The 18773-nt window shown below is 43.4% G+C and overlaps 1 protein-coding gene across 3 annotated transcripts in view; it reads right to left on the bottom strand.

Annotated features, from left to right (window-relative positions):
- PCDH15 (protocadherin related 15) overlaps window positions 1-18773 on the bottom strand; it is a 642661-nt gene that overhangs the window by 269190 nt on the left and 354698 nt on the right. For all 3 annotated transcript variants that reach the window (XM_063164079.1, XM_063164078.1, XM_063164080.1), the window contains exon 5: window positions 1194-1312. In XM_063164079.1, coding sequence (XP_063020149.1) covers window positions 1194-1284 — 91 coding nt within the window. In that variant the 5' untranslated portion in view covers window positions 1285-1312. The remainder of the gene's footprint in view (window positions 1-1193; window positions 1313-18773) is intronic.

The following is an 18773-nucleotide window of genomic DNA, read 5'->3' as shown; positions in this document are numbered from 1 at the left end:
ACCCTGCCTCCTCTCCTCCACCCAAACCAGCATTTTCCTCCTCAAACCACCACCAAGGTCAACCTCTACCAGCCTGATGGCCCCACTCCTCCACTGCAATAAATGAGTAAAACCCAGTTAATTGTAGCCCAGCACAGAGCAAATATGTGAAATGTGAGCAGCTTGTCCACTTCAGTGTCAGGAGTGACAGTGATTGTGACAGGGTGTAAAAATGGAGAAAATTAAATTAGCTTTCTTGTACATTATGGTGAGGGTTGGGCTGGGGGATGGAAGGGAATAAAAGGACATTTAGAGAGCAATTAGTAGAACAAGAAACAGAGACTTTCAACTGGATAGCAAAAAACAAAGCATAATTCAAGCAGGACTGAAGACTTCCCATGAAAGCAAAATTACTTTACTTCCTAGCTGACAAAAGAGAGGTTTTTAAACCAAAACCCAGATGCCAAAGTCATAAATTTGTACAATTACAGCTCTACCCACACGGAGTGCCATGGATAATGAGCAACTTCATTACAGACATTCTGAAGCCACACTCAGTTTTCACTTATTCCACTCATTATTCCCAGGAGTATTCAGGAACAACTCTGACAGAATTTGCCCTTCAATGCTGTTAAATTGTTCAAAAGAATAAACCCTAATCAGTTATCCAGGCCTGTAATTTTTAATTACCAGAGATCACTGGCAGGACACATTTCTGCTGTCTTTTAATTAAAATTCAACCAAGATGCTCTGAGGAGGAACACAAGCTACTGGTGCCATGTTTCAGGGTTCCTGAAGAATTGTTTCTCACTGTGGATTTTTTTTCCAAAATTTTTGGTCATTAGCCATTCTCTCAATCTGCTGTTCCAACCATAACTGCTGATTTATGAACAAAGTAAAGTGTACTGTTAAAGCTTGCACAATGAATACGACAAAACCAATTTTGATGCTCGAGTCCAACATTGAATAATCACAACTAAAGATTTTATCTTGCCTGCTAAATCAACAGCTTCAGGAAATGCAATCATCACTGGATGCTGCAGCCATGAAACACAAAACACACCCAGACCTTTCTTCCTTGGAACCTTCTTTTCCTGCCCAACTACTTCATCAAATATTAATTTTTTGGGGGGGGGAAAAAACCCATCCCAATGAAATTCCAGAGGCATCCCAGCCCTCCCAGAGCTCCACCCCTCAGCCAAGCCCTTCCTTACCTTCATCATTCTGGGCCAGAGCCCATGCCAGGACAGCAGCGAGCGCCGTCCCCACTGTGAACCATTTCCAGAGACAAAGCTGCTGGACCATTTTCTGTCAGGCTTCACTCAAGGCAGAGCTGCAAGAGAGGGATTTGACACATTTATTACTCAACCTGCACAAAGCTGAGCCACTACAAAGTTTTTCACAGGGGGATACTAAGGGCATGGCCTTGTTTCAGCCACAAAAATAAATAAAACAAGGAAGGAGAACCCCTAATTAGCATTAAACTCATTAACTCAATAACTGTGCATTCACAGCCCTCCAAGTCATGAAAATGCAAGGTTCTGGCTTAAATCAGGTCTGATTTCCATAATTTCCCTGCAATAAAGTATTCATGGTATCCTTCCTGCTTTCAGGCACTTTGGAGGAGCAACTGTAGCAAAGAAATTGCACTGATTAAAATGAGGGTTCACTGCAAAAAGCCAGAGGGACCCAGGATTCAAAGGCATTGCCTGGGAAAAATGGGAATGATCCCTAAGGGTGGCCTTTTCTAAGGACACAGGCTGTTGGGTTGTATCCAGGAAAATTAAAAAAAAACCCACCACTAACACCACAGCAGAAAAAACAATCAACAGAGTAAAATTAAAAACAAAGAAAATCAAACAAACATAAAAAAATACAAAACAAATCAACAAGAAACCAAAGAACAAGCAAACAACAACAAAAAAAAAAAAAAACACAAAACAAAGAAACCCCCCAAGAAAAATAAAAACCCAAACCAAAACCCCACAAATCCTCTCCCTTCCCTCCCCACCAGGCCCCAAAAACAAACAAAACCCACCCAAATAAACAAAAAATTCCCCACCAAAATCCCCAAGACAAGTCTGGCTGAACTCCAGTGTACCCAGAGTACAGAACATTAGATAGTTAAAGAAACTCTGGTTCATGGTTCCAATAAAAAGAATTAGCACAATTCTGCAGCCCAGAATCGAGTTATTAAAAATATTCATTCAAAATTAAAAAGTTTGGGATAAATACAATGGCAGGAGCATGGAATGAAAAGAGATTTTCAGCAATATAAACCAAGTTATTGTATAAAAAAATAGCTGTATTTATTAAAAATCAAACAAACTTGCAAAACAATTGTGTGCCAAGAGTTTGAGGAAAACCTGTGGGTTTTTTTCCACAGGGGAAGGAGAGCAAGTAGGGAAATGCAATAAATCAGACCGAGTGGCCCGTATTTACTCAAGTATTTAAAGTTCCTATTGAGTATTTAAATACTCAAGTATTTAAAGTTCCTAGGTTGATAATATAAATAAAATATATGTATCTTGAGTTTGCTTGCAGGACAGCTTGCATGGGTGGGATTTCCAGGATGTCAGAGGTTTTTCCCAAATTCATTGATTTTATCCTGAGGTTTATGAGGCTCCCTCACATCAAGTATAAATGTATATATATATATATATATATATATATATATATATATATGAAGCGCTTTCCAACACTTTCCATGAAGAACCTTCCCATGAAGTGCTTTACAATCCTTTCCATGAAAAACCTTTCCATCCCTTTCCATGAAGTGCTTTACAACCCTTTCCACGAAGAAACTTTCCTCAATATCCCATCTAAACCTCCCCCAGCATGACTTGAGGCCGTTTCCTCTCATCCTCTCAACTTATTCCCTGGGAGAAGAGATCCAGCTCCCCTCTCCTCACTATCAGCTTCTCTCAGGGAATTGTAGGGAACGACCTCAGAGAGAAGGCAGCAACTCTGACAGCTCAAATGGGAAGTTAGAGGCAGCTCAAAGGAGGATTCCAGACTCTTCCCAAAGGAACTCTTTATTATTCCCATGTGAGAAGAGACCAGAACTTCTTAAAAGGGCTTTTTCCCCTCCCTTCTTCCCAAAATGTTCATTTGGTTACTGTTATGCAAACTTAGCACATTTCAAAGTCATTCTAGAATTTGCAACAGCACCTTCCCAACAAACCACCAAAATTACTTTTCTCGTTATACATTCCTGCTGACTACTTGGAAATCAAGGCTGTTTCCACATTACCCAAACAGATTCCAGTTAATCATCATTATGAAACCTCCTGGGAATTCTGGGGATAGGAATTTCTCAGTATTTCACCACTGTCTGCTCCCGTGTTAACAGAATTTCCTGAAGGAAGTGGGCTCAGCTGCTTTTCCACTTGAAGCAGTGCAATTCCATTAGGTGCTATTGACTCCAGCCTTTTACACCTCAAATCTCAGAATACAGAAATTCAGGAGACTCATGGTGTCTTCAGGTCAGTCTAAGTAAAAAATCCCATCCAAATAGAGATTTTAGGTGTTATCACACCTAAAAAGAAGTGCACAAACTCACTTCTGAGGCTTCTGATATTTGATTTTACAACCTTGAAAAACAAAATAAATCCAGCTCGCCAATCACGATGTTCTATTTTAGAAAGTTATTCAGAGCTCAGCTGACACCCTTGAGCGGAGTCTGCTCCTGAGAGATTTTTAGGATGGAATCTTGACAGATTTATTTTTGATTTTGATGAAATGTCAAGTTAAACCACAAGGATAGCAACACTGCTGCTCCCAGAATAAGCAACTCTCTGTGCAACTGGACTACAACACAAGAAAAATCCTGTTTTTTTCCTTCAATTCATACCAGAAAAAAACAACCAAATTACAAAAACAACCCCAAAACAAATAAAACTCCCAAAAGCCAGAAGTATAAAGTACAGAAAATGACATTATTAAGTTCAAATAATTCTGTTAACTTGGAAATAGCTCAGAACAAATCACAATTTACCACAAAGTGCCAAAAGGTTGACAACCTATAAGAAATAAGGTTGAACTCCAGCCAGGGCAAGGAAAAACTATGAATTGATGAGAGAAGGAGGATCTGTAAAAGAAAGACACACAAAATGTCTACAAGACTCAGTATTTTCCTGAAAAAAAAATTCTCATTTTAAGTTTTAAGAGATGAAGGAAATTAATCTGAGTTATGACATCTAAGCACTTTGAATGTATTTAGAGGAACAAGAATATGAGTTATATAGTAGATGAATAATAATAAGTAACTTCCAATAATTATTTCCTTTTAGATCTGGTGTTATTACAAGTTTCAAAACTTTGCTTTCATTTGAAGCTTGAGCAGGGGGGAACGTGGCCTTGGTCAAAATAAAGAACAATTTTCTGAGCACCTTGTGCCAGGGCCTGCTCACCCTGACAGGGAACAATTCCCAATTCCCAATATCCCATCCATCCCTGCCCTCTGGCACTGGGAGCCATTCCCTGTGTCCTGTCCCTCCATCCCTTGTCCCCAGTCCCTCTCCAGCTCTCCTGGAGCCCCTTCAGGCCCTGGCAGGGGCTCTGAGCTCTCCCTGGAGCCTTCTCCTCTCCAGGTGAGCACCCCCAGCTCTCCCAGCCTGGCTCCAGCCCTGCAGCATCTCCAAGGCCTCCTCTGGGCTCATTCCAACAAATCCACATCTTGCTTGACTACTTGAAATGAATCAGTGGGGGAAATAAAAAAAGAAAATCTAAATTTTTGGCCAGATTTGCCATTGGCTCCCACACACAAGAACTGCAACATCCACACCCAATTCCATAGGAAACGTGGACTGTGGGAGTGCCCACACCCCCCAAAGTGCCACCAGCAACAACTTCTGAGCGTTCTCCACAAGCAGCAAATCTGAAAACAATTTGGAGGCAAACACTTTGCAGTTCTTGCTCCTACAGTGGGTTCAAAGCCCTGACAAACTTCAACAGAAATCACTAAGTGAGCATTATTAATTCATTAGACACGTCAACAAATATTTGCTATTTAATGTGTTTGTCAAAAACAGTGGTTCCTGAGACACTGCTGTGGCTGGATGAGTAACTCAGCATTTAAAAAGGAATTAAACACCCATTTATATCTGTTATATAAATAAAATATAAATAAAATAAATAAAGCTATTATTTACTCAACAAGCCTGAACTTCTTCAAGCATCATGAGTGACCCACTTTGCTTAGTGGGGATGCTCTTTGCACCTTACAATTGTGATAAATCTTTAAAAATATTTATTTTTTAAAGGTTGATGGGACTGAATTGCTTTAACACAGCAAAAAAATTATAGTGGATGGTGATTTTTTATAAGATTCATCATTATTACTCATCAGCTGAATGCTCTTAAAGTTTGTAGACATGAAACAGGGAGTGCGAGTGCTTATTCTGGAGAACTGGTGCCATAATAAATCAGAAATGCCAGTAAAACAGCAGGAAAAATCTTCTTACAGAAGCCAAAAAGGAGAGGACTTGCTTTAGAGCCTGACAAAGCTCCTGGGTTAAAGCTGCAGTTCATTAAAAACTCTGTGTCCCAAATGTTTGATTTTTGCCACCCAAACAATTCTGTTGAAGTGCCAGCATGAGAAAAAGCTGCCAGAACATTATTTGACCACAAAAGAGACACACACCAAAAAAAACCACTCCAAAATCTGTTTTGCCTCATAGTGCTGATAGTCACCTCACCTGGTATGGAATTCATCCCCATGAATTCCATGGAATATCTCAGGAGGGTTCCTTCTGATGAGCAGCTCCTGAGCCCCTCTCACTGGGGCTGGAAAAGATCCTCACCTGAGGCTTAACCACAAAATCAAACCCTAATTCCAGCTCAGGACATTCTGGAAAGGTGAATCTCATCCCACAAGGTCCCTCCCATACCCAAGCCCTTAGCACCTCTCACTGGTGGGGCACATCTGCTGGACAACACCCTCACCTGAGGCTCACCCAAAAAATAAACCCTAAATCCAGCTCAGGGGAACCCCTCTGGCAGCTTGGGACATCCTGGAAGGCTGAAGATCAGCCCACAGCCCCTCTCCCATGCCCTGAGCCCCTCTCACTGATGGGGAACATCCAGAGCACATCTGCCAGGCTGGAGAACAGCCTCAGCTGGGGCTTAACCACAAAACCAAACCCTAATTCCAGCTCAGGGATCACCTCTGGTAGTTTAGGACATTCTGGAAAGGTGAATCTCATCCCACAAGGTCCCTCCCATACCCATAGACTGAGCCCCTCTCCCTGGGGCTGGAAAACACCCTCACCTGAGGCTTAACCACAAAAATAAACCTTAATTCCAGCTCAGGGATCACCTCTGGTAGCTCAGGACATCCTGGAAAGGTGAATCTTATCCCACAAGGTCCCTCTCATGCCCAGGCCCTGAGCCCCTCTCACTGGTGGGGCACATCTGCTAGAACGCGTGGAGAACAGCCTCAGCTGGGCTTAACCACAAAACCAAACCCAAATTCCAGCTCAGCAATCACCTCTGGCAGCTTGGAGCATCCTGGAAGGGTGAAGATCAGCTCACAGCCCCTCTCACTGGTGGGGGACATCCAGAGCACATCTGCTAGGACATGTGGAGAACAGCCTCAGCTGGGCTTAACCACAAAAATAAACCTTAATTCCAGCTCAGGAGCTCAGCAATAACCTCTGGTAGCTTGGAGCAGCCTGGAAGGATGAATATCAGCCCACAGCCCCCCTCCCATGCCCAGTCCCAGATCCCATCTCACAGTCCCCTCCAAGCAGGAGAAAAGCCAGGGAAGGAAGATTTCACCTTCGAGTTAAAACCAGTTCTGGCTCTGATTCAGCTGCAAGTGTGACTAACTCTGTTTGCTGAAGTCAAATATCTGCTTAAATGCTTTCCTGAAGAATTATTCAAGCATAAGCAAATATTTGGCTGTGCTGGTGCTACAGTGAATAATTTACAGTGCAAATCCAGCCCTTTTCTCCAGCTTTGGAAGTTCCAAAAATGCAAACACTACTCCAGGTTTTATTTCACTGACACTCCTTGAGCAATTAACACACGAGTATTTCAGCCTATGGACTCTTGGATTTACTCAATCCTGTTAAAGTGCTCTCATGCTCTGGGACTGGCACAGTTGAGTTGGATTTTATCATCCTCATCTCCTTGGATGAGACCTTTCAGGAACGTGAAGATTTTTGAGATGAAATTTCAAGATCAAACCCGCTCCCACCTCAATTCCGTTCTCCCGGCTGCAGGGTCTGTTCCACATAAATAAAGACATTTTTAAAGGTGGAATATTGATACTGGATCTCTCCCTTTTCCTTGTGTTACCAAGCTCTTGAGTTTTTTAGCCTCATTTGGAGGCAACATTTTTAGAAATGTTAGAACACAATGTTTTAGAAACACAAGAACAAAGGGAAAAAAAAAAAAGACAATTTTCTATGAGGATCTGAAGTAAAATTTCACCAGCAACTTAAAATTTCTCTGCATTTTCTCTATATCTACATTCAAATAATTCACTCTTAAACATTCCTGCTTGTCCCCATTCTTCTAAGGATAACTGGTTTTATTCCTTTCCTTGACCCACTCTTCAAGACTCTTATTTTCTGTGCCTTTCTTGCATAAATCACTCTCTAAGAGTTGATGAGATGCCATTGCAAGGCCAAAGTAAAGGCTCAAAAAAGTAATTTCAAATTCTAGTGAGAACACCACAGCTGTTCCTAGGCCTGGCTAGGAAAAAGTCAATGTAAAAGTCAATTAACAAGAAATTTTTACTTCAATGCAGAAATCTCTATGCTTATTTCAATTTTGCACCCCCAAAATCTCCAAAACAGCTATTTTCCTACAATTATAATTGTAATCACAATTACATTGTACAATTTTAAATTGATTACAATTATAATTGTAATCACAAGCAATTACAAAGTTCTTTATTTTCCATCTCTGTGTACCAATGGTGGTCATAAAATCCCAGGATGGTTTGGGCTGGAAGGGACCTTAAATCTCATCTCATTCCACCCCTGCTGTGGGCAGGGAAACCTTCCAGACCCTCCAAGAGCACTCTTCACCCTCCTGGCAGCAGAACATCCTACAGATGCTGATTTAAAAGGATTAAAACTATTTAATGCTGCTGATTGTCAGTGAACGAATAAGACTGATAAATAGATGGAAGGTCTGCACAGAGAAAACTCAACTAAACTGACAGAAATTTAAAAGTTTTATGGGATAACTGAGGAAGGGAGAGAGAAGTACTTTTGTTTCCTGCTTCCATCACTAGCAGTGATTTATTTCCTGTCTTTTTAACAAGGAATGCAGCTATTGGATGGATTAACAGGATTACAGCTTCTCATCACTCATTCTTGTCCACAAAACCCTTTTTTCCACGCATTGTCAATTTATTTATTCTTGTTTCCAGCCCCCCTGTATGGATTTCACCTATAAAATGTTGTTTCCACAGAAGGTTTTGAGTCACAAAAGCTGTTTGGCTGTGCCACTGTTCATTTGAAATTCCTGCTGTGCAGATAGAACCTCCAGAAAGGAGAGAGAGCAAAGATATCCTAAACCTGATATCAGAGCCAGTAGACTTCAGCTGAAAAATAGCATTAACATAAAAAGATTAAAAGAAATACAACCCATATTAGGCAGGAGCAGCTCAGTCCATTCTTCAACAACCTTGGCCTTCACAAAATATGCCCACACAGCTAAAATTACACATTAAAGTGCTAATAATGAAAATCTAATTCAATAGAAAAGTCCAAAGATTTGTTTCATTGCTTTTACTGCAAGACAGGTATTGGATTCCATGCCAAAAACTTCCCCATTTCTCCCTTGCCAGAACATTTTCTCTCCAAGGATCCTTCCCTGAGATTACATAACACAAAGGAGAGAATCCAAGGGGTAAAATCTCTCTGAAACTCTCTGGATTTTGTGGATCCCTGCTTTCCTTACAACACAGAACACAACTCAGGGCTCTCATCCACCCAGGCTGGCTTTTCCAAGACACTTGGCCTCCAAACCTCCCAAGGAAATCCTTGTCTTCCACCCTTCCAGACTCTCAGAAATGCTCCAGCCCACTGCTGCATGAAGGAACTGACGTGGCATTTCCAGCTTTTTCTGTTCTGCTGGATCTGTGGGTGATTCAGGTGTTCAGCTGGGGTGTGCCCACATGCTGGGACACTGGGATGGGCACAGGGCACTCATCCAGGCACTGAGTGCCCACCAGAACTGCTGGGGATGGATTTAAACACCCACAGGTAGTGTTTGATCTGCTCAAGTATCTCCTTGGTGAAATATCCAGCAAGAAATGGCTTCTGAGGAACAGAAGAGAGGTAAAGATAGGATCTTACAAGATGTTGTGGACACAGGAAAGTTAGGGGAATGACTTTGGGACAAGTGCAAACATAGGGATCTTCAGATGGTTCCTGGCTGCTACAGGGAGAGTTTTCAGGCTGGAGGTAGGCTTTGCATGCCAGGGATTACTGCTATAAAAATGGTTTGGGTTGGCAGAGACTTTGTAGATCATCTCATCCATCCCCTCATCCATGGGCAGGGACAACTGTTCCTCCCTGCTCAGACCCTGCTGAGCTGAGCCAAAACTCAGCCCACAAAATTCTCTTCTTGTTCAACTCAGCCCTGGCTGTGAATCCCAGGATGGTTTGGGATGGAAGGGACCTTAAAAGTCCATCCACTCCCACCCTTGCTATGGGCAGGGACACCTTCCACTGTCCCAGGCTGCTCCAAGCCCCAGTGTCCAGCCTGGCCTTGGGCACTGCCAGGGATCCAGGGGCAGCCACAGCTGCTCTGGGCACCCTGTGCCAGGGCCTGCCCACCCTCACAGGGAGGAATTTCTTGCATCTATTTCTCCAAGATTTCTCCTCTGGTAGTGGGAGGCCATTATCCCTTGTCCTGACACTCCATCCCTTGCCCAAAATCTCTTCCCGTGTTTTCTGTATCTTCTTCAGGCCCTGCAAGGCCACAGTTTGGTCACCCCAGAGCTTCTCCTGTCCAGGTGAGCCCCCCCAGCTGTGCCAGCCTTTCCTCCCAGCAGAGCTGCTCCATCCCTCTGCCCATGCTGGTGCCTGCCCTGGGCTCTCTGCAGCAGCTCCAGGTCTCTCCTGTGCTGGGGCAGCTCTGCAGGTGGGGTCTCACCTGAGCCCAGGGCACAGGGGCAGAATCCCCCCCTGCCCTGCTGCCCACGCTGGGGCTCAGCCCAGGACTGGGTTAAGAACCAGGGAAATCCAGGGAAAAGCACTGCACCTCACCCCAGTGCTGTGCAACAGAGAATTCCACACCAGCACACTTTGAGCTGGAGGGAACAGCCACAGGGAAGTGATGCACAAGAACCTCAATCCTACATTTCAAATGGCTCCAGCAAATTTTCCAGAGTGTAAATGCAGCACATCCCTCAGAATGGGTTAAAGGAGTTTTGTTGGACATGAAACATTTCATTATTTATTTAGACATTTGACTCACAGGGCTTGTGCTGGTGGTTATTTCTAAAAGATCAGCCAAATGGGTTCACAAATGTTTGTATTTAGGAAACCATTAAGATATCCAAGTAACAGTCAGATCATTGAAAGAAATCCAGGAATACCACCAAAACCAGAGCTTAACAACCCAGCAATAACACATCACTCAAATGGATGTTTTAAAAGTGGGCTATTCTCAAATCTCACAAGCTGTCAAAGTAAATAAGATTGTTTCACCAATTTCCTGTAACATCTCATAAAGGAAGAAAGAACATTGTTTTCTGACAGTCCTTAAATGAACAGCACCCTTACACTCACACAAGGTCATAAGTTTGTCTCTGACTGAGGCCAGATGTGGGAGAATGGACAAAAGCAAACAAGGAAATGCACTCCAAGATTCAGGGATCACTCCAGGAATGGACAGCCCGCACACATCCACAGGTTCCTGATAAGATTCCCCCCTCTTCCACTCACTTTTCATCACCCTACTTGATATTTTCATTGGTACTGAGCTGACATTTCCATGAATTCCATGTATAACCTGGTGTTGAGAAGACATTAGGTTGAGCTGGTGATGTTGAATAGACTGGAGACAGCCAGCACATCATGGACACTCAGAGACCTCCTCATGGCACATCAGTGAGGCGCCACATTCCTGCCAGGGCATTGTCACAAGTTCAGGCATCAGATCTCAACCTCTGAGGCTGGAGAAGAAGTTTGGATAAAGGTCTGGAATGCCAGGATGAGGCAGAATGGCTTTAAACTGCCAGAGGGCAGGGCTGGATGGGATATTGGGAATTAGGAATTGTTCCCTGGCAGGGTGGGCAGGCCCTGGCACAGGGTGCCCAGAGCAGCTGTGGCTGCCCCTGGATCCCTGGCAGTGCCCAAGGCCAGGTTGGACTTTGGGGCTGGAGCAGCCTGGGACAGTGGAAGGTGTCCCTGACATGGAAGGGGTGGGAATGGATGGGTTTTGAGCTCCCTTCCCACCCAAACCATTCTGATAATAAATCAAGTTTCACAAAGGAGGGAAGAGACCTCTTTTACCTTCATCAATATACACTTGCCCAAGGTTCAGCAGTAGAGACACCAGGATAAAAATCCCTCACCGTCAGACAAGAACATGGGAGATGGTTCCCAAGGCACTCAGGGGGAAGGAAAACACAGAAGACAAAGTTCATGATGGGCAGTTGGGCCATGATGCCCTAAGTTTTATCTTTTATATTTTTCAGATTCTGTGCTGCTTTAGTGTGTAGTTCTGAGGTTCACATTAAGGGATGGTGAGCTCTGTGCACAGAGCAGGGAGACAAAACAATTCCTGCTCTAGCTGGGCACCAAGGACAACTGCTACAAACTCCATGCCCAAAAAGTATAAACAATGATGAAGAGAGAAAAACAAGCAGGATGGGACTTCATAACCTGAAGCTGTAATCGGACAATTAACTCCAAGATGCAAATGGAGCAGAATTGATAAAAGTGAGAGACCCCATGACCAGGTGTCCATTTTGTGCCCATTTTGGTTCACCTTGGGTGCAGCCCTGGCTGGGCTCTTGTGCTGCCCAAGGTGGATCCATGGAGGAGATCCTTTTAATAAATCCCTGCTTTATTCTTTAACTCTGTTCTAGGGCAGCCTTCTCATGGCTTTCCTTTTCCACAAAGAGTGAGCAATGCCAATCCATCCTGGAAGCTGCTCTGTCCACACTTCAAGAAGGAATTTTAGCACAGTGGTGAACCTGAGAGGTGCCAGTGTGGCTGTAATGCCACCAAACAGGTGACACCCAGCACAGATTCCTGCTCACTGCTGAAGGCAGGGAAGGGGAACAGACTTGGAAGTCGTGATATTCCTACAGGAGAGAGGGTCAATTTGTGGACATGATCCTGAGACAGCTCCTCTGAAGAAAGGGGAAGAGGCATTCCTGTGGTTTGCAGCAGAAAGGTATCTACAGGTAAGCAGTGCTCAGTGAGGGGTCCCCTCCTGGGGCTGTGTCCACAGTGTCCTGAGGCTGCCAGGATGGGGAGGTGTCACAGACAACTTTTATGAAAAATCCTTTCTTTAGGATTTTTCCTCCTGGGAAGCTGGGAGGCCTCAGGAACAAAATGTAAACATTGATTATCTGCTGCTGTGGAATGCAACAGGTGCATCTGTGATTGGTCTCAGAGTTGTTTTTAATTAATGGCCAACCACAGTCCAGCTGTCCAGACTGTCTCAGTCAGTCACAAGCCTTTGGTAACATTCTTTTTCTATTCTTAGCCAGCCTTCTGATGAAATCCTTTCTTCTATTTTTTAGTATAGTTTTAATATAATATATATAACAAAATAATAAATCAAGCCTTCTGAAATATGGAGTCAGATCCTCGTCTCTTCCCTCATCCTCAGACCCCTGTGAACACCGTCACAGGGAGGGACAAAAAAGGCCCTGGCAGCAAGAACACAACAACAGAATTACAAGAAACGTTCATTCTGAAGATAAAATGTGAAGATAAAATGAGTTTTCATTCAGTGTCAGAAGAGATGCCTTTCAACCCAGGTATGTATTCTGTGGGATTGGCAGCAGGTCTGAGATTTGGGGTACTTTGAATCTGTTCCCTCAATTTTTGTGGCTTTTCTCCTGAAATGTGTAAAGAGAGATGGAAGAGAAAGGAAAGCCCTGTGGGGTGTGAGGTTGGCTGTCCAAAATAAAAGGCTGAACTGCAGGAAACACCATTTTGGTGCAATTCAGTTGTAAAAACAAGAGCAAACTACGAACTAAGAGGCCAGATGAGCTGGCCCACGCACTTTCCTACTGCTGGGTGAGGAGGGGAAGGTGTCAGAGTGTGGAATTAAATGCCAGGTGAAAGTCTGCCAGCTCCAGAGTTCAGCCCTGGCTACAAACAGAGGGTTGTCAGCAGCTCTGTGAGGATCTAAATGCACTGAATACCTGGGCAGCTCGGGAAAGGAATCTTCATTTGGCTAAAAAGGCACAGTGGGACAAATAAGATATTCATGTATGCGGAGAGGGATTGGGAATTTGTCAGCTTTTCAGCTATTTTCCCCTCTGAGGAGGAGGCACAGGGAGAGGCTGTGGCTACAGAGCTGAAGTAAACAAAATGCTGGGGAGCATTAGGAGGGAGAGCAAGAGGGACTAAATTAGAATGACATTATATAGGACAATAGGAAACCCCTGGAGCATTAAACAAAGAGTTTGCTGCCATCATTTCAAAAAAGAGACACCAGAGAAGGACAAGGGCTCAGGAAGGACACTGGGCGACCTTGCGCTCCTCTATCAAACATAAGAAAGCCAAAAAAATACAACCCTACCTCAGAAATCAGACTGGTTTGGACTGGAAGGGTTATCAAAATCCATCCAGTTCCACATTCCACTATCCCAGGATGCTCCAAGCGCCAAAGTCCAGCCTGGCCTTGGACACTTCCAGGGGCAGCCACAGCTGCTCTGGGCACCCTGTGCCAGGGCCTGCCCACCCTGCCAGGGAACAATTCCTAATGCCCAATATCTCATCCAGCCCTGCCCTTTGGCAATTTAAAACATAGAAAAGACAAATTCCTAATGATTCCTTGCTGCAAGAAAGAGACATTACAGACATCAAGTGAAATCTTGATCAGCAAAGCTGCTGTAGCAACAAATTTTTCCCATGACACTGCAATATTTCTGTCCTAGAGGAATACAGACAGGAATAAAAGCAAGAACACACACAAAGAAATCTCTCTCATGCCAGCTAAACACTCGGGCTTTTTCAGGAAATCATCAGAACAGAGAAAACACTCTAGTCCCAGTTGTTTCCTCTCCAAACAACAATAGATTTAATTATGCAGATTAAAACAAGGACATCCCATGCTTCAGGGCTTTTGCAAACTGCCTGCAGGAGCCACCAGGGAGCCCCCAGGTAGTGCTGTGCACCTCACCTCAGGTAGAGGGTTCAGGGACACATTTCATCTCTCCAAAACATGCAGTGAATCAGAGGAATGTCTGCTGAACAGAACAGATTAATGGCTTCATTCTGTTGCTAATTGATATGTTCTATTTTGCCCCCCAGCTGTGTGATATACACTGAGTAAAACATATAAAAGCCCATAAATGAAGTGTGAGTTTGCTCACAATTCTCTCTACACTTGTTCCAAGCTAAACTGTCTGGAGTAAGAAATTTACTTCACCTAATTTGAATTTTACTCCTTTGCCATCGTTTTGGTCCTCAGCACACAACAGAGAAGAGGGAAAGTTTTACCCCCTGAGAGCATAAGGCAGTCAGGTTTTGGGAAATTTGGGCTTAAATCCAGCTCTTTCAACAATGTCCTGATTCCAAAAGTGACAGCACAACCCAGGAGGGCCCTTGTGGCTCTGCACAACTCCCTGCCAGGAGGGGACAGCCAGGGGGGGTCGGGCTGTGCTGCCAGGGAACAGGGACAGGACAAGGGGAAAGGGCCTCAGGCTGGGCCAGGGGAGGCTCAGCTGGGACAGCAGCAGCAATTTCTGCATGCAAAGGGTGAATTAGTTCTTCTCTATGTCACAGTCTCACAAACCCTGAGTTCTACAGCACTTCACTGTAACAAACTAAAAATGGAGCTGCATCTCTCTCTGCAAGGCCTTTTAAGGATAAACTGTCCAATTAAGAAATGACACCTGAATTATTTTTACTTTTAACCCAATAACCAACCAACCATGGCCTGCAATGTGGACTCTTTTATATCCAATTGCACAAAACCACCCAAACCCATGGAGAAGAAGATGAAGAAGAAGGACCAGCCTTCACCTTAAAACCTCCATATTGTTTATATATATTACTGTATTCTAAAACCTTAAACTCTAAGTTTCCCACCATTTCGTATTCCACTTCTATTCAAACTCCACACCCCCAATCCCAGATCCATCATTCCATTTTGGAATTCCATTCCAGGCCTTGGCAGGTCTGCCCAGGGAGCTTTGCAGTGCCCAGCCCTGCAGGTGTCCCAGGCAGGGCTGGAGGTGGCACTCAGTGCTCTGGGCTGGGCACAAGGTGGGCACTGGGCACAGCTGGGACTCCAGGGGCTGGCAGGGATTTTCCAGCCTCAGGCATCCTGGGATATGTTACAGAAGTGAAAAGAGCTTTTTCCTGGAGCTGACTCCTGATTCACACAACTGATGTGAGGCATTCCTCCCCAAGGGGGAAAAACTGGGGAGAAAAAAAATCTTTCAAGACAAAATATCCTGATAACAATAAGATGTTTAGCCTTGGAGGGAAGTCATCAAAATCAAGGCAAAATCTTGAGAGACCTTTGGGAAATTATTCAAAATAGGATCCAGACAGAAGTAGTGCCACTTGACCTGAGGGGACAGTCTGAGGAGACACAAAGAAGTAGAGAACATCACAGTAATGACATTAATGCCTCACCCTGGTTCTGAAGTTTAACTTTTCAGAGCTTTCTCATTAATTGCATCTTGAGGGAATCAGATGGTTTTAAACATGGTAGGAGCAGATTTCTTTAAGACCTACAGCACCACATGCCAGGAGTTTGGGATCTGTTACACCACTTTGAGAGGTCAAGGGGGAAAGGAAGAAATCAAAGAAAGAATGAGAGCAAGGCTGTGAAAAAAGTTCATGAGAAGGCAGCTTTGGATAAACCTCCTCAGAGGCCACTTGGATGGATGGGAGGGCAGCAGCTCTTCCAAATCCCCCTCAAGAGGCAGATTTACCCTGGAACAAGACCTGGATTTACCCTGGAACAACTTCCACCTCCTGCTAACAAGGTGGCCATAAATCACCTCAGCACAGGAGACCTCAGTCATTGCTGTAAACAACATTACCCTTGTATTGAAATTAATCTATAGATACATCCTCACAGGAGCCTTCTCCACTCTTGGAATTGAAAGTGTTTTCCAAGTTCTGTTGAGTTCCTCCTCAAATCTTTTATGCATGAACCATTTTCCTGATGCTTTAATCATCATTTACACCTTTCCAGAACAAATGCAGAGATGCAGAAACACAAGCCCACATCTTTAGTTATCACTTAGAGTGCAATCATGAACACCCCACGGGGCTGCAAACACAGCTGATGCAGGCAGATTGCAAAATCTGGCTCAGCAGATGTCCCACCAGGAAACCCTCAGGGCACTGGGGAGTTATGGAAGTGAATGTTGGGTTTCTGTGCTCAAATCCCCTTTTAGGAATAAAATCCCAGGGTTTCTGTTTTGGGCCCTTCAATTTAAGTCTTGTTTTTGAACAGACTCTCACAGGGAAAGGCTTTTTCCCAGCTGAGCACTGCAATTTTTATCACATTTATGACTTTTAATCACAAGACGTGTTAAGTGTTCTACAGGTAGAGTGAAGCTCATCCCAAACCCCACCATTTTATAACAGAAAACCAGGAAATCCATCAATGTCACACAGCTGCTCTTTGGAACTGTGCTCCACTTCCAGCAGCACTGGAATTGCCTAAAGAATTTGAGATTGAAGGATTTTTAAAAGATACATTTAAATGTTTGTCCTTTTTTTGTCCCAAACATAAATATTCCCCAAAGTCTCCTGAAAAGCAGGCTGCCCAATATGGAAAATTTCAGCCAAAAATGTTAATCAATACTTGAAACAAAGTATTCTGCTCAGGATATTGTACCAGCTCCGCTCCAAACTGGAAGTTTAACAAGATTTGGAATTTTCAAATTCATTAGGAACACAAAATGACCCAAATGCTCTATTTCTTAGTGACTGCTCTAGATTTCTGTCCAACTCATATTAATAATTATGCCTCTAAATTAATAAATTCTCCTTCTAAATTCTTGAAAGGAGGAAGTAGGGCTCAAAGATTTTGGGGTTGATATCTTGCTTTCTTAACGGGAATTATAAAATCATACAATGGATTGGGAAAAATCTTTTATATCATCTAATCCCAGCACCAGCTTTTCAGGTTTTCAGCCACTTGAGAATTGGGCTCATGTAAGGAATGACCAGAATCACTCTCCAAAAATATTTATGGGGTACAAAACTCTGAGAATTAAAGCTTTCCTGGATGATCAAAAGGAGCTGAAGAGCACCAAAGTTTCCAACACTGCTGAATTCATCACATCTTCCCTCTATTTTTCACCAGAACACCAAATCCTTGTCCTACCTGTATAAACTGGAATTAATTAATATTTGTGCCTCCCTTTCCTCATGCTGAATTCTATAGAAATGGGTATTTATAAAAGGATTTTCCCCCCTTCTTGGAGATGGCACAGAAGGTTTCTGATACCACCAAAGAGCCCAAAGTCATGGAGACCTGGCACAAAGCCCAGGTCAGGTCAGTGGACTGATGGTGAAAATGGGAAGCAGAGCACAAAAAAAATTCCTTGTTAAAGTCAGGGGAAGAGCAGGACAGGGAAGGCCGGGGAGCTGGGCAGGACAAGCTGCACTCCAACCCAAGGATCAGTGACAGCATTTTTAGGGTATCCACAGAAAAGGCCTCTGAGTGGATGGGATCTTTACTGCCTTGGAAGGCTTTGTTTGCAGGCTTTGCCAGGCAATAAATTGATTTAGCAAAATGGCAGGGTGGAGGGAGGAGGCAAGAAACAGGAGGTGAATTCCTCCCAGAAGAACATCAACTCTCTGACTGTTCAGCTGCAAAAGGCAGCTGAAGGATTTACTGATCTGCTGGAGTATTTAATGAAATTATTCTCCTGAGCACAGCTTTTATGAGCTGCATCATTGCTATCTCTCCCCCAATAACTCACTCCCTTCTCATTATGCAAAAAAACTTGACATAAATATCTCAACACTCATCATTCCAATCACTCGTGCCACTGCTGTTTAAAAATCATCTTACACTGCCACTTCCCCTCATTCCAGGGCATAATTCAGCACAACACTGCTAAAACCCAATTCAGAGTGTCCCAAAACACAGAGTAATTCTGGTTTGTGGCAGAACACCAAACCCATTCCTATTTCATATCAAAGTTTTGTCTAAAGTTAATTAAATGGCCAATCTGACCATAAATCTGGTATTAAAACTAAATTCTCTTCACCATTTAAAAAAGCCTAACAAATGGATGAATTGCAAAACAGAAGGTGGGATCTCTGAAAAACAATTGAAACTTCATTCCTACTTCAGAGGAGGCAAAGAAAAATAAAGATTCTAGAATCAGTTGGCTACTCTGAACTTCCTTCATACATAAGAGCCTCTTACATTTGAAAAAAAGAAATGAAATACAGAAAAAATTTGGCTTTATTTCCAAAAATTTGACTTCACCTGTGTTAGAAATAAGAATAGGGAAGAGGCAGAAAACTCTCAGATTTTAGTTTCCACACTCCACTACTGATCCTACAATAGGACAGGTAACAATAGCCTAGTTCTAAAATCTGTAAGAGAAGTTTCTAATCTAGGTGTATAAAAAAGAAAAAAGAAAGCCACCTTCT

Source organism: Melospiza melodia, chromosome 9 (assembly GCF_035770615.1).
Source record: "Melospiza melodia melodia isolate bMelMel2 chromosome 9, bMelMel2.pri, whole genome shotgun sequence".
Classification (NCBI taxonomy): Eukaryota; Metazoa; Chordata; class Aves; order Passeriformes; family Passerellidae; genus Melospiza; species Melospiza melodia.
Note: the sequence above shows the minus strand (reverse complement) of the source record. Positions and strands in the feature narration are given on the sequence as shown.